The sequence below is a fragment of the Netta rufina genome (assembly GCF_964035555.1).
Source record: "Netta rufina genome assembly, chromosome: 4".
In the NCBI taxonomy this organism is placed as follows: domain Eukaryota; kingdom Metazoa; phylum Chordata; class Aves; order Anseriformes; family Anatidae; genus Netta; species Netta rufina.
This window is the reverse complement of record NC_140127.1, coordinates 62,472,077-62,487,671: the sequence shown is the minus strand read 5'-3', so window position 1 is coordinate 62,487,671 and position 15,595 is coordinate 62,472,077. Positions and strand designations below refer to the sequence as shown.

Sequence of the window (15,595 nt, the reverse complement as noted above, 5' to 3'; positions counted from 1 at the left end):
AAAAAAGTAAAAAAAAAAAAAAAAAAAAAATGTGCACCTGCCTCTATAGTGTACTAGGCCTGGTAAACTGTCCCTACCTGAAGGTCCTACCTGTAGGACACCAATCAGGTACAGCATTACTTACAGACATGGCTCCAACCAAACATATTCGCAAAAACAAGTTTTCAAAGTGATGTGATTAAAAGATAATAAAATATGGCAACTCAGGTTTTTGGCAAACATTTTATAATTTTATATAAAAATCTCAGTAAGAAACCAAGCAGAATATCTGACGGAAACATCTGCCTTACAACAAGTTCAAAAAAAAACAACCCACAAAAGAGAAAAAAAATAAAGGAAAATTCCAACCCCCCAGAATCCTTTGTAATTATAAACCAGAATATGAACAGAACACTTAAAATAATCTCAGATTGTTTGGCAACTCATCACATCATTACAAGAGACACATTTGATCATAAGAAAAGTTTAACTTTATATACAACTTCACTTGAACATTTGCTCTTACCAGAGTTAATATACATTAAAAAAAGATTCTGGCAATAATACCAGGTTCTATTTTTAATACCTGTGTATAAAACGTAACATAAAATGCTGAAGCTCTATCGTTAGGAGAAGTGACATTTGATTTCAATGGGTTCTTCCTTGTTAAAAGAGACAAATACTGAAAGAACAGGTGTTTACTTGCAAAATAAAACAATTTGTTTCGTTTCAGGGTAGAGCTGGCTGACTGAATAAATGTAACCTAGTACAATTTATTTCTTGAGGTTGATAGTAAATTCACGAGTGAAAATATAATCCAGTAAGATTACATTTTAAGTTTTATACTTTGTCACAAATGTGAACCGAAAGGAGCCAAGCCCCTTTCACTATGCTAAACTACTTCAATGCATGCGAGAAAAATACTTTACCAACTGTCTGAGCATATTTTAGAGAACTTCAGGTTTTAGACAACCCCAGTAGAGTGGAGGGAAAGTTTCCTACTGACATCTGCATAGAATGTAAAATATATAATTAAAAAAACCTAAGGTATATACTAAAGTTTACAGACCAATGCTTTCCATATAATAAATAAAATGTCCATCATTGATTAGATTCATACACAGAGTAAAATACAACCTATTTTTACAAGTTTATGTACAAAGTGTATTAGTAGGCCAAGGGTGCCTCGTGGGTTGGAAGCATCTGCATTAGCATGTCACATTGGGTATCCCCAACTTTCCAAGTCAGTGATAAAATATATAACTACTTTGTTTTTCATTCAGATACAAAGTAAACTTATTTTTCATCTGAAATAAATGTACATAATATTCTGTATAAACAATAGTTTATAAAGCTGTTTAAAATGTAACTTAGAAGTACTGCATCGATTAACTTAGAGCTCTGAAACAAGCACGTGCAAATCCCTTTGCTTTAAAAAAAATAGAAGCACAGATTTTTTTCTCTTCCTTTTGACTCTTCCACAAAGAGTACTAGTTGGTAAAGATTATCGTTTAGCTTTCTTTACCGGTGTCTCCTCTGTTTTCTGCTGGCCTTTTCTCCGTACTGCTGTTGGGCTGCCTTCCCTTTTACGCTTGGTAGACTGCACCTTTAACCTAAAAAAACATCATAATTATTTTAGCAATGGTAGGACCTGAAAAACAAGAAGGGTGGTCAGGCACAATCCTGGACAGAACTTAACTGCCCATCTCTGATGAATTATCAGGATATATTGTTTAAAAGCTTACTAATATAACATTACAGTTTTAGTTGCACAGACCCGAGGGAGTCCCTGCACAATCCCATCACATCTTAGCAGGGTACTGCATACTAGTTCTATATGTTGGAGAGTGCTCCAAATGGAGAATCTAGGGCTCCTTCCTCTTCTCTTTTGGACTGACTGGTGGATTACAACAGAATATATAACAAACTACACTATCTGCTACCATCTCACAAAGATAGAAGAATAGTAATAATGGCTCAAGCCTTGCATACACAATAGGGAATAAAGGGCTGACACCACGTATCCTTATCTCTGTTGAAGCATCTATATATAAGCCCACCATATTTCAGCGGCAACCAATTATAAGTGCAGCTTAAACTCTTGGCCATTCATAACCATCAGGTGAACTGCGACACCTATCAGTGCATGATACACATCTGCCACTGTTCTTGATGTTTGGTTTGAAAACATAACTCATACGCTTCATAGTGGAAGACAATTGAATGTATTTGGCATATAGCCTGTTTTACAGGTAAACTACAAGATGAATAGCAATGTTTGTTGCTCCCTTTGGATTGTACACAGTGATCTCAACTTCAAAAAAAGTGCACCAGGGAAGGAGGGAAAGGGAAGTATTTTCAGAACTTGGTATAAGGCCTCAAAGTTTCTTCTTTCTTACCAGTTGTTCTTAGAAATATCTTCAAAGTTTTAGATCCATGACATAGCATGTTGCTTTAACCTGAACTACAGCTGCCCTCCCCTCTCCCCCACCCCATTCAGGAAAGAACCAGAGCTCAAGTTAAAATATTGCTTAACAGCATATTCAAATTCTCCCAAGAGGTTTCCAAGGACACACACACACACACACAAGATCTAGTCTTGCAAATGTTAAAGAAAGGAAGAAAAAAGGAAAAATGTAAACAGAATAAAAAATCCTTTGAAAGCTTTTATATAAAACAAAAGACCAGAACTGAGCAACATTAAGACTGCAGTTCAGATTTTGAACCAGTATGTTACATACAAAGAAAGGATCGATATAGTGAATACCCAAACTAAAGTGGCTTTAACTTTCATACTTACTGTGTCAATGGAGGAGATTTAGTAATTTTTGTATCACTTGGAGATCTTTTTTTCACTGCTAGCTTCTGTTGTTTTCTGGGAGAAACTGAACTTGGACTGCTGCCTTTAGAAGTTGCACGTGTGGTTGGCTTGCTGGGCTGCTTTCTGTAATACAAAAGAATGATGAATGTATATATAACAAAATACTTTTACCAAGTCACTTTCTTCTTGCATTCCAAGTGTGGAAAATTAAGACCGCACAGCATTTGCAACAAGTAAATCAAAATTGTTGAAAGAAACTGAAAAAACATTTGCATGATTTGAGACAAAGTACCAACCAGAGACATGTACTTTTGTACCAAAACATAGAATCAAAAAGACTGCTTTACTGACAATATTTAACAAATAACCAAGTAAAAAACCCTAGTTTCAAATCTACAGTAATTCTGGTACATAAATGCCCATGTACGAAAAAAAAATCTTTGAGTACCAGCATAACAATAAAAGAAGCAAGGGGAACAAGCTGTGAAAGGAAAGGTAATTATCTTATCCAGTGTAGAGAAAGAACTCATATTAGCCTTGATACCCATCAGTTCAAAACACGAAAAGGTGGTTACTGAAATAACAAAAATATCGATAAATTAAAGGAAAGTGTTTCCAAAAGCAATCAAAATGAAAACACTGATATCTAAACATTTATTACAATTTTAGAGTTAACTGTTAAGTGAGATAAAAATAAGTCCTTTTACCTTTACCACAACAGAACTGTTGCTTGCAAAGCAGTAATCTTCACAGGTTTATATTAAAAAAGAAAAGACCACGTAACTACTACCTAAAATTATAAATTCAAGGGAGTTTACTCTGTGAACAGTGCTTCAAGTAAGCCCCAAAGGCTAACACCTAATACAAAATACTCGGGAAAGACATAAATCTGGTGGATTTACAGAAATCTCACCATGAGCACAAAACAATGCCTGGAATCCAATTTGTTCTGGAAGGTATCTATGCAGATTAGAACTTCCCAAAACTGGCATGCTTCTATGATTCCACAAAGCAAAGTCAAGAGGATGACCTCTATATAATTAAGTTTGCCAACAGAAAGGTACATATACTAAAGAATGACTTCTTGAAAGCATTCTTGGTACACCAATCTTTTGCAGTAAGATTATTTTCCCGAGCTTGGAGATCGCTAACAGATAAATTAAGTCCTACAGTACTGCTGATTCATGTATTTAACTTGGGTCACATTTGGAAATAGAAATGGACATTGAAAAATGTATTTCTGCCTTGTTCAACTCTGAATACCAAACAGTAAAAATGGCAGATTCATATCAGAGGTCCCTTTTTACCTTTTGGAGTTAAGTGCTTTCAGACACATCTTCTGAGACATCCCTAGGACGAAGATTGCCAGCAGGATCAGTTCTCATCTAGCAAATTCAAGTGTGTCTTTTGTGGCCCTAATAGTTTCTTGTCTCCTAGTAACACTGAATCAAGGCAAAAAACCTTGCCCCTCCTGATTTGTTATTCACTATTAGAATGAGAGCTACCCTCTGCCATACTAAGACCTGACTCCACTTCCAAATAAGACTTTCCATTCTTCATTATCAGAAGAAACAAGAGGCTCTTTCCCCTTACTATGAAACCTCCCCTTTTGTATCTACATCCCTAGAGAAATGGCACTGGAATTAGATATGGAATTATTTGGTAAGTTCAAATCAATTAAAAAACAAAAACAAAATCTACAACTGAGAACAATGTAGAAACAAGAATCTGCTATCAGTGTCTCTACAGTTACCTTTGAGCCTCTAATCTTGTGGCTGGTCTAGTTGTGGACCCAGAATGCATTTCATCATCTTCCTCCTCCTCTTCTTCCTCCCCTTCCTCCTGCTCTCTTACTTCCTCTTCAGAAGATGTTAATTTTCGACGTTTTCTTTCTGGCTCCAGCGTTTCTGCCCATGTAAAATTTTACACATGTGCTATAATTTTCCAAAAGCCCTCCAAAAGGATATGGACACTTAGTTTAGAAAAGGTATTCTATTCACAAATCCCATTTTAAGTAAGTATTTTTCCATTTCCTTTATGCTTCAACATTTTTAATTCACACTTGTTTGACTTAATCTTGCTAACACATTCACAACAGTTTACTTATGCAGCTCATAGCCAGAATTCATAGAAAATTCATGAGGCTTTATAGAAGCATCTGGGATGTAGCAATTTTGACATGAGATTACAGCAATTTACACATATTTACATAATATTTACACTAGCTGTAACTCAATGATTTTTCCTCAAGAAAGGAAAATTGAATAAAGCTTATCTTGTTGCTATCAGTATACAGAAAAGCACAGTAATATCTCCTCATTCTGTTAGGAATAGCATGGTTTCATGTTTTTACCAGTTTCCTCTGACTGAACCAGAGAACGCCTGGGCTTTCTCCCTCTTTTACGCACAGTCATATCTGCTTTCCCAGCTTCATCTTCCTGAAGAAATAAAATACAATCAAGTAAGGCAAGAACAATTTAATTTAAATAGAAGACAGACATTTTTCATTACATACTGCTTACAGACTTACAAAATTAAAATGCTTGCACTTACATTTGTTGTTTCTTTCTTATTTGATAAGTCTGTACCTAAAAAGAAAGAACAAAACTGAATCCTGAACTTCAAATCTTTTGCTACTCAGTTAAAAACCACAAACTTCTTTTGAACTCTGTCAACTTTGCTTAAACAACACGATGTCAGAAAACATTTAAAGTCTCTAAATTAGAATTTGGCTTGGCTTTGTTGTATTTTGTTATACACAGACTGGGACAATGATTTATTAATATTTTTTTTTTAAGCAGTAAGGCTTTTATAAGACTGATACTATATTTATTACTTTGTTGCATATGCTTTTTTTTTTTTTTTTAATTTTAATGGAAAAACTGAAGTTACTTATCCCTTTTAATTACTGTCAATCAGTTACAGCACCACAGAAAAATTTAGCATGGAAGGGGCCTCTGGAGGTCATCTAGTCCAGCCTCCTGTTCAACGCACAGCTAAACTGAAAACCTGATCTTACTGCTCAAGATCTTGTTCAATGCAATTCTGAAAGTCTCTAAGACCACAGACTACATATATAGTCCCTCTGGGCAACCTTGTTCTAGTGCTCAACTACACCCATGGTGAAGCACCAAGATGGCTGTAGCTCAAAAAGGCAACACTGAAAACCTGTATATATAATACCTAATAGCTAGCAAACAAATTAGGTGACCTCCTCTGTTGAAGTGGCCCAGCTTTTCAACTCAGTGCTTCTTACAGACTGGCTTGTGCATGTTAAAATACATTTACAAACCCTATGAACTGTGTTGTCCCAATCTGCCCTCTCTCTATGGTATATGGCTACTGCTTCTACTCTAACTCTGTGGTAAGAAAAATAATTTTATGAATTTTGAGGTTTGCCAAATGGAATTATCTGCAATACTGCATGGGTAAAAATCCACAGCTGTGGAAGGAGAGTAGCAGCCTAAACAAAAGCATGTTTTTATACCTTTTTTTTAATGCCATAAAATTGCCTTTTTTTTCCTCCAAGAAAGCTTAAAAAAAAAAAAAAAAGAGACCACAAACTCTAAATCCATCACTAATTAGACCAGATGCGTAAGAACAGAAGAATGTCAACTCAGGATCAAAACCAGATCTCAAAGCAGAAACATATTCTAAAATTCACACAATTTTTTTTTTTTTTGAGTTGTGCTGTTAAAGTTATGAGGAAAAGCTTTTACACAGAAGCAAACAAAATGAATTGCAAAGATGTGTAACTATTTGATGAAGAAGCATAATAAAACATAGGACTCTCCACTGCATTAACTGTTTTACATAAACTAAGTCTAATATATAAAAAACATTTTGTAATTATTTTGTAATTCTGTTGTGTACTGAAGACAGATATTTAAAATTCTGGTAAGTTTTGGCAAGTTTACAGCAAAATATTTCGTGATTGAAGAAGATTTCATTTAACTACAAGACGCTCTTTTTAAAAAAAAAAAAAAGAAACAATCTTCCCTTTAGGGTGACAAAATGTGGTACTTTTACCTCAAAGTAAGTATAAAAATGATTAGCAATAACAAAAAATCCTACCAACTTTACAGCAGCAAGCATTAATTAGTGCAAAATAATTTTAGTTTCAAGTTCAGCATCAGTTACTTCTCCTTATTCAAGAAGAGTTTTCCAGAGAAGCTTTTCTGCTGCTGAGCATGTACAGAGGAAAAGCACACTAAGGAAGGACGTTGCGTTCAGAAACCAGTTGTCTCCAACTGTACGAGTTGTCCTGACTGAAAACGACTTCTCTGCTTCCCACGAATCCATCTCTGTCGCAAAACCTTGTACAGAACATCCCAAAATTACCAGACTAAATGGACTGCACAAAGGGATTCCACTGTTTTCCTTTCCCTGCCAAAGGTTTTCCAATCCTCACGTGAATGCTAACATATGATGAAAAGTTTCACAAGATATTTCATCCACTTCATACACTTTATATTGCCTGTGACATCAACAGCCTTTTACCTCAAAAACAAAATGTTACTTAACACACTAAATTAAGTTTTAAGTACACAGTCCAAGTGTCTGTCCTTTTTAATAAAAAGCAAGCCAAAATGTAGTTTTACACCTTTCTCACATTCTTGTCTGTTCTTTTTGCAGTTGACAGAAACCAAGTACCACACACCAGCTAGCCCTCCAGAGACAATTCCGAAGCATATGGATTAAAGCTGACATTTAAGAAATGCAGTGAAAATAGGAAATAGTCCATATGTACAGTGCAGCAAGATTAATGTCTCTGTAGAAACCTAGGCTTTTGGAAAGTCCTGAAGGTTTGTTTTGAAGATCTGCTTTCTCAGGTTTCTTGCATGAATGTTTGTATTTGTCTACAAACTTTTTTTTGATTATCTGCTTCATGAATAAATTATTAAAAATATTCAGAAAAACTGCAACATTTTACTTCTTACATTGCAGGTGTTTGAATAGGGAAGGGAAATATAAAAATATCTCACTTTATATTTGACTTTAGTTTGAAACACTAGAAGCATATTACCAAGTAAAGTTAAGTGATCATCTTAGAAAATGTTTACTTTTTTTTTTTTAAGAAAAGGAAAAGAAGTACTCCTTCAAGCTGCCACTGACCTTTTCAGACTCTTATTGACAGATAATGTAATTAACTGAACGTAACTTCTTTTTTTTTTTTTTTTCCTACAAGCATTCTAAAACAGTTAATGTGAAAACTTATTTTGATATTCATTGTATGATAGAAAATAAGTAGAAACAGCACCATGTGCCACACACAAATGCTTGGGTAATATTCAGCAATGCATTACTCAACACTTGAAGCTGTAGGTGCACTGCTGAAATTAATTCTCGACATGCTGTTCTTTTCTTAAATTAAAGCCTCAGTAGGAATTAGGGATAAGTCTTCACTGTCCTGTTTACTCAGGTATTTTCACAAGTTGATAATACTGACTGCGAGAGATGATGTTTAAGAAGGACCCATTTGATGGTCTTGAGCACCCCCTTGCATTTCTTCTATGATTTGCTTACCTGTTTGAGGACTTTTCCCTTTACTTGCTGGAGGCTGCAGCTAGAATTTATAACAAACAAACAACACACAAAAAACACACACACAAAAACAGGAAAATCCAGGTTTGTATTACATAAACATAGAAATTTCCATTCATTAGTAAAACATAACTGCAAATCCAGAAAACACAAACATTCTAACCAATATGCAGAAAGTTTGTACCTAATTGCCCACAAACAAATGAAATGACAGTAGTTTCAGTAACCAGATGTGGTAATTTACACTGGAAGTCATTACAGTGAAATATATTTATGAAAACTTAATTCTCAATGATACATAGAAAAGTTTAGTGCAGTCACTTTATGTAATCACACACAGATTTGCAAGTTGTAGTCACCAGAATTTTGTATTTACTCAGAACACAGAAAAAGCTATATAAAATTACATAATCTCCTATGATGAATGTCAACAAAATCCAGTTGCTTTCACTGTTACATGACTACACTAAGATGTCTATACCATCTTTGAAGTAGCAACAGATTCTCAATGCAACCTTGGAAAAACTGCCTTGCAAAGCCAGTTATTCACTTTACAGAACCATTATCTCAAATGGATGGCAAGTAGCTGTTCCTCCTGCAGCCAGCCTGTAACTGACTGACACATCTATAGGTCATCACCTGGAGGTGCAAGACAGTTCAACGGTTGAACTAGAACAAGACAACTCAGTTCCAGTACTGAATATGCTAGGGTATATATATCCCAGAGGGGATTTAAAATTAGTTTTAATTCTCATTTGAAATCAAAACAACACTTCAAATTACTTTTCATTAAATTGATATTGAAAAATAATGATTAGGAACAAGATTTACTATAATTTTGAAACAAAGTTTTACCAGGCCTGTAAAAGGGACAGGACCCTGAAAGGGCTGCCTGAAACACTGCATGGACAGGACAAGCAGAGATGAGAACACCTGCTAAATTCCCCAAACTTCTGACAACCATCCCAGTTCCTGCCTCACCAGGCAAGCAGGCAGAACACACCAGCTTCACTAAGTGTTAATTTTTATTTTTTTATTTTATTTATGTTTTTTTAATCATCTCTTTCCAAGCAATATTTCTATCCTCAATCCATTACTACCCTGTGCTGTAATCCAACTGGACTGCAGAAACACTTTGAACAGAAAAGTTGGCAGTGGCTGCACGTCATGTGGGTCAAGAAATCAAGATATTGCTGAGCTTTAGTAGACTAATGTTTCAGGAGCTCTTAGATTACTATCAGCACGTCTCTGTATTCTGAGTTTACTGTACACATTGTAATGTAGATAACACAACTGGATTGCACAATACTTTAAGATATTAATAGTTAATATATGCTATTATTAAAACAGGCTCATGTAGAGAAGAAAAACTGAAGTTTTCTTTAGGCCAAAATAACCCTCAGCACAAATCAAAAGGCATGTAAGCAGGATGAAGTTCTGATCACATGCACAAGTATACTGCTAGACAGTGTAACATTTATATTATTTACGTTGTACTGTTTAATCCTGTTATTTAACATGTTCAGACATAAAAGTATATTTTGCTTACCAAACTCAGTTATATCAGGATATACTTTTCATAGTTTTTGTATGCTTAGACTGAAATCAATTATCAAGTTTTCCATAAAATGTTTCTGAAATACCATTAACTATTAAACAGAATAATGGTTCTTGAGCTAATATGTTTAAATGCACCCAAACAAAATAAAGGCACTTACATTCCCACTGCTCATATCAGCTTTTGACTCCCCACCTGAGGGAAGAAATATGAATTCAGAACTTGAACATTACTATTTTCATTATTTTCCCACACAGGTGTTATGAATTACTTACCACCAGGCTGCGCAGCTTCAAGAGGGTATTTACGAGGCCTTCCTCTTTTCCGTTTCACTATGACAGGCTGATTTTCCTATGAAAAATAAAGGACAAAAGTATTTTAGTTACTGTAACTGACATTCAGCATTTGATCAATATAATATAAAGACTGCTGCTAACACAATGTGCTAGCTGCAGAAGTAAAGCTTGTCTGTTTAAAAATATAGGCGAGGCAGGTTCTGTAAGAGATGCTGCTGTTTATAAAATCCATAGCTGAAAGGAAACAAGACAACTCCTGATTGTATTAAATTTTCTGTGGCTGTAAGGAAGTGGTATTTAACAGTCCTAATTATCCCAGTATACAGGTTGGTAAAGTTCTTTATAAACCTATACATACATACATACATATATATATATATATATGTATATAAACACACACACCTTTATATACCTATATACAGAGGGTCTTTAGTTAAAAAAACAAAAACTTTTAAGTTTAAACTATGAAGGACATCTACAAGTAATAAATACAGGCTGAAAACCTCTAGCAACAGACTCTTCCATTTACAAGAAAGGAGTGTACAATCCCTCAGTCTAGAGGTGTCCTGTTTTCTTTTCACAGCTATTTATGGTGTTGGTGAAGTTGGTGAAAATTTTAATATTGCTGTCAGCAAAATGCGAAGTACTTGTTTTCAGCGTGAACCTATATTATCCCAATTAGTTATCACGAATAACACCACTCACCTCTACAGAATTTTCATTTGATTCTAGACCCTGCTTCATCTTTTCAGACATTTCCTGCTCGATGCTGGATTCATCTTCTCACAAACACACAGGAAAAAAAAAAGAGAAACTGTGCATTTTTGTTTTGTTAGACAAAGAAAAAGGTACAAGCCAGTCTCTGGACTAAAAGCATTCCGTTGCCCCAAATTCAGCTTCCCTATCAACACTCATTGGAAATCAACACTTTGCCTTGAAGCAACAATATGTTGAACTGCCAAAATGCTTCCCTAACACTAGATGAGTTAGAAGTGACTTTTAATTTAAGGTGAAAAAAGTTCAACAAACCACTGTATAATTTTCTTCCACATCCCATGAAATTGGAAGCTGTATACAGCATAGTGAGGATATAAGCTCCCTGCAAAAACAGCTTCAGATTTTTTTTTAAAACATGCTCACTGGAGAGACAAAACTATTAGCTCAAACTGGTATTAGGAAAGGTACATCATTCACACAAAGGCAGACTCTAGTTACATCAAAGTCACTATTAGCCCTGTGGACACACTATTTTTATTACTTTTTTAAAAAGCGTTATTTAATGTGTCAATTACAACAGTGTAGCTTGTAAGCTCTTTCCTTGTTGTTTTTTCTTTGTAAACAGACAGGACTGTTTTTGATTGTGAACGTGTTCCACCCCCCCCGCCCCAATAAACCCTTACTTACTTTTGGTTAGAGTTGGAAGAAGCTATTCTTTTCACATGTTCTGAACATGCTGTTCCCCCTGTCCAACTATGTATTTGCAATTGGCTTCCCTAGTCAGGCTGTATACTGAAGTGGATGCGCAATATCCCTGTAACTCCTTATCTGGGTCAGGCTATCATCACCAGGAACATGAGATCTGCACTCACCATTAAAAGAACTGAGAATAATGTAGTATTTGATAGCACTAATATTCTCTAGTTGCTTTCTGTTCTATATGCAAGTATTTGACTGGGACTGAATTTCTCATTGCTCCCAGAATCATTCAGATGAAAGTAGCATTCAGTATGGGTTAAATTGCAAAGACTGTATTTTCATTACCTTTTACTTCCACAGCATTTCTAGGAAGTGTATGCGTTGCATCAATTTCTTTGGACACTTCTGCTGTATCACCTGAAGTAACTTCCTGCATTGTTTTGAAACAAAGAAAAAAGCAACTTACTACAAATTAAAGAAATTGTCAGTTACCTGGATTTAAAAATAAACAAAAAAAAACCAGCTATTTTGTAATCTCTTAAAAATGTTGATGCTGAGAGCCTTCATTAAAATCAATGGGCAAGATAATCCAAAATATTCTGTATGTACTCTTACAATGAACACCCGTTTTTCCTTAAGTTCCTATTCTGACCTGGAGGGGATTTGTGCAAATACAGGACTTGGGTCAAGGACTTGCTGATCTCAGATCAGTACAAACATAAAGATGCTGAACTGACTGGAGAGCTGGCCTCCCACAGTGCTCCATGGGATCCTAAGTTCTTAACTATTGGGCAAATTGTTTCATCACAGATCAAAAATATTTGGTCACTACACTGTGTACAACAACAGAAACCTCTGCAATTTTTTTTTTCAGTTGACCCCATGAAAGAATATAGAATTAGTATTCTATATTCATTTTGCGTTCAACACAATGCAAAATTAATTATCATTTAATAATGGAAATACCTCCTAAAGTAAACTGCTATAGAAATAAAAACTTAGACTTAAGTCTTATTTACATTACAATTACAGAACATTAAAAAGTGTTCTTGAAAATACCTTGGTGTTAATAGGTTTTGTTTCAGAACACTGACTTTGTTCATCATCTTTTCTCACATCCTGAGCAATCGGCTCGTTGCCTGAAAAACAAACAACAGTTCAAGCATTAAAAAAAAAAAGTATTTGTCAGATTTTGATGTTGCTTTTACACCAGCAATACCATTAGTGCTATTGGAATAATATTAAAAAGCAGCATCTTATTTACAGAACTATGAACAGGAAGTTATGCTGATCTCTCTTTGAACAGGAACACAAAATAATTACAACAAAGAATTCCATGTTTCTTATTTTTTTGAAGTATGAGCTCAAAATTGAAATTTTACTGATACCATATCAAAAAATTAAACATCAACCATAACTTCAATCCAACCAGAGAAATCTGTTAATGAAACGTGGGACACTATCATAAATACTGCCTGGCTTCAAATTGCTTCCTTCATCAAATCAACGTTCTTAAAAGCAGAAAGAAAACAGTTATCAAAGAAATGACATAATTAGTTAGCCTAATGTACCTTTTTTTATTGTTTTGTTGCAAAAAAAAAAATCAAAAAAATTTAGTAAGCTTTTTTTGAAGTAAGTTTTTGCTTCAGTTGAAGGCAGAGTTTAAATAGCTATTACTGTCTCATTAAATAGCTATTATCATCTCATTATTATGTCAACAAAATGGCTGAACAAATGTATTAGCTTAGAAATATTTATGCCGTTCAATGGACTAATTTCCTTCTCAACTTTTGCTTCTAGACACACAAAAAGGTTACTCTAGAACTTTGGTTTTCCCAGTCTAACAGAAAGAAACAATGTCCATTGAATGGCCAGGTATTTCCTTGATGATCAGCTCTCCTTAGCTTTATTTTCCTTCCATTTTTTTTTTGTTTAAGGATAAAGTCAGCAATTATTTTATAGATTAAAGAAAGTTTGTTCCCCTATGATCAAAAAAGCTACAATACTCTTCTGTATACTACTGAATTTGCTACCCTATTATTTTAAAGTATATGAAGCTATTTCAAATATGTTGAGCTGTTTTGGAAAGATGTATTTTTTTTGGATTTTGTAATTCCCCATTCCAGTCTTTCCTTCAAGAGAGAATTTTATGGCCTGATCACAGCAGGACTTTATTTTGCAACAGAAAAGCTTTACACATATTTGTGCATTTCTGTATCACTTACATTTTCCTTTATCTACTGTTCCTGAAGATTTACATTGTATTCCTTTAGATCTATGTTCTTCAGTTATCTTGGTATCCATGTTTTCCACCTATGCATAAAATACAAAGAAAGACAACTCTTTACCTTCTTTTCCATCTTTTTTCCTCTCCCATAAAGTTTATAAACATAGAAGGGATACAGTTATTCCTATTCACTACTTTTAAATACAATATCCATTAACATGGTAAGTAGTGGAATTACAAAACCTGTCTCTTTCTACAGCACAAAGAATGTTACTACTATTATGAAAGCACTTCTGGCTTGCAGTATTTGCACATTTTTTAATCGATCCTTTTAATTAAAAAAATGCTTAGTTTTAATTAGGCATCCTACTATGTGTTTTAAAAGCAATGTATCATAGCAATATACTCAAAATATATTTGGATTTGAACGAAGGACACTCTCCAACAAGCAGAAACAAAATCCGTATCTCATTAGAACCAAAACATGATCAAACAACATCGTAATATATATATATTATATATAGTATAATAATATGTTTTATATATATTACTATATATAATATATTACAAAGTTTAAAAAAAAAGTTGAATATTCAAGTTCAAGAAACTATAGACACATTTTTTAACCTGTCACCTATGTAAACTGTCTTGCTACTGCTCCATAAGAAACACTTCAAAATCTTCTCAATTATCCTTATTATAATTACAGGTTCCACGTTCTTGTGAGATCACAGTGGACTGCACTAAAAGAGCAGCTTTCTAGTCCCAATCAAAGGCCCCACTATAATCCCTATTTTGCCCTCTTTTCTCAAGAAGAGGAACAAGCTTCTACCTTCTAACAGTTAAGAACACTCTTGAAATATCCGTAAAACGTTAAACAACAATAAAAGATTTATTTAATTGTAAATTCAAAAGAGTAATGAGGCATCAACCTACACAGCTGCACAGTCTCCATATATACACATATATAGGCTCTGCATATACAAGAAATAATATTTTTGTTTAGAGAATATTTAATGTAAATAGAAGTTTTAATGTAAATAGAAGTAATGCAAGCAAGAAGAAAGCAGCATAAACTGATAGTAAACTTTTTTAAAACAAAACAAAACAAAAAAACTTACATGAATAGTTTCTCTTCCTGTAGCAATATTCCTCTGCTGCAAATCTACTAAAAATAATAAAAAAATAGAAAAAAGTTTAGCAGCAAAATATCTTCATATCTTCTATTTCACCTCTCTGAAAGGGCTCTAAATAAATACGTGACACTATATAACTTGCTTTCAGTGTTGAAAATACCATTTACCCAAGCACCTTACCCTTTAACAGTATATCACCAAACAAAAATAAAGCAAATGGATTTCTAAAGCATAGATAGATGAGAATCATGTTAAGACTAAAATACAGGCATTCACGAGGCTGTGTTCTGTGAAACATACAGGAACCTTGAAGTCGCAAATACACTTCTGACATTTGAATGAGTCAGTCACCAACATCGCAGACCTAGATGCTACATCATGGGATGAAGTAAGCTATGCTGAAAACTAAGCTGTAACATCAGGCTTGGCAGAGAACTAAAGTCTGCACAATTGTAGCAGTGAGACAGCGCACATACGGAAGCTGTTTGATTGCTAGACTGTGCTGTACTCCAGAGCCAAACCTTACATATCACAAAAATGTGGAAAATAATTACGTATTATGGAAACTAATGAGTCCTTCGCAATTTGGAAAAATTCCATACCTTTCAAAGTCACTTC

General features: G+C 34.4%; 1 protein-coding gene across 3 annotated transcripts in view; it reads right to left on the bottom strand.

Moving 5' to 3' along the window:
• Positions 1-219: 219 nt before the first annotated feature.
• The window catches only part of BOD1L1 (biorientation of chromosomes in cell division 1 like 1), a 34,960-nt gene continuing 19,584 nt past the window's right edge, over positions 220-15,595 (bottom strand). Inside the window, exons 13-25 of one of the 3 annotated variants that reach the window (XM_084285559.1) lie at positions 14,963-15,009; positions 13,840-13,927; positions 12,674-12,753; positions 11,960-12,044; positions 10,904-10,980; positions 10,178-10,253; positions 10,063-10,097; positions 8,327-8,366; positions 5,354-5,388; positions 5,154-5,238; positions 4,554-4,707; positions 2,780-2,923; positions 220-1,592 (exon numbers count right to left, since the gene is read on the bottom strand). In XM_084285559.1, coding sequence (XP_084141685.1) covers positions 1,484-1,592; positions 2,780-2,923; positions 4,554-4,707; positions 5,154-5,238; positions 5,354-5,388; positions 8,327-8,366; positions 10,063-10,097; positions 10,178-10,253; positions 10,904-10,980; positions 11,960-12,044; positions 12,674-12,753; positions 13,840-13,927; positions 14,963-15,009 — 1,055 coding nt within the window. In that variant the 3' untranslated portion in view covers positions 220-1,483. The remainder of the gene's footprint in view (positions 1,593-2,779; positions 2,924-4,553; positions 4,708-5,153; positions 5,239-5,353; positions 5,389-8,326; positions 8,367-10,062; positions 10,098-10,177; positions 10,254-10,903; positions 10,981-11,959; positions 12,045-12,673; positions 12,754-13,839; positions 13,928-14,962; positions 15,010-15,595) is intronic. The other 2 variants (XM_084285560.1, XM_084285561.1) reach the window with 2 other exon arrangements.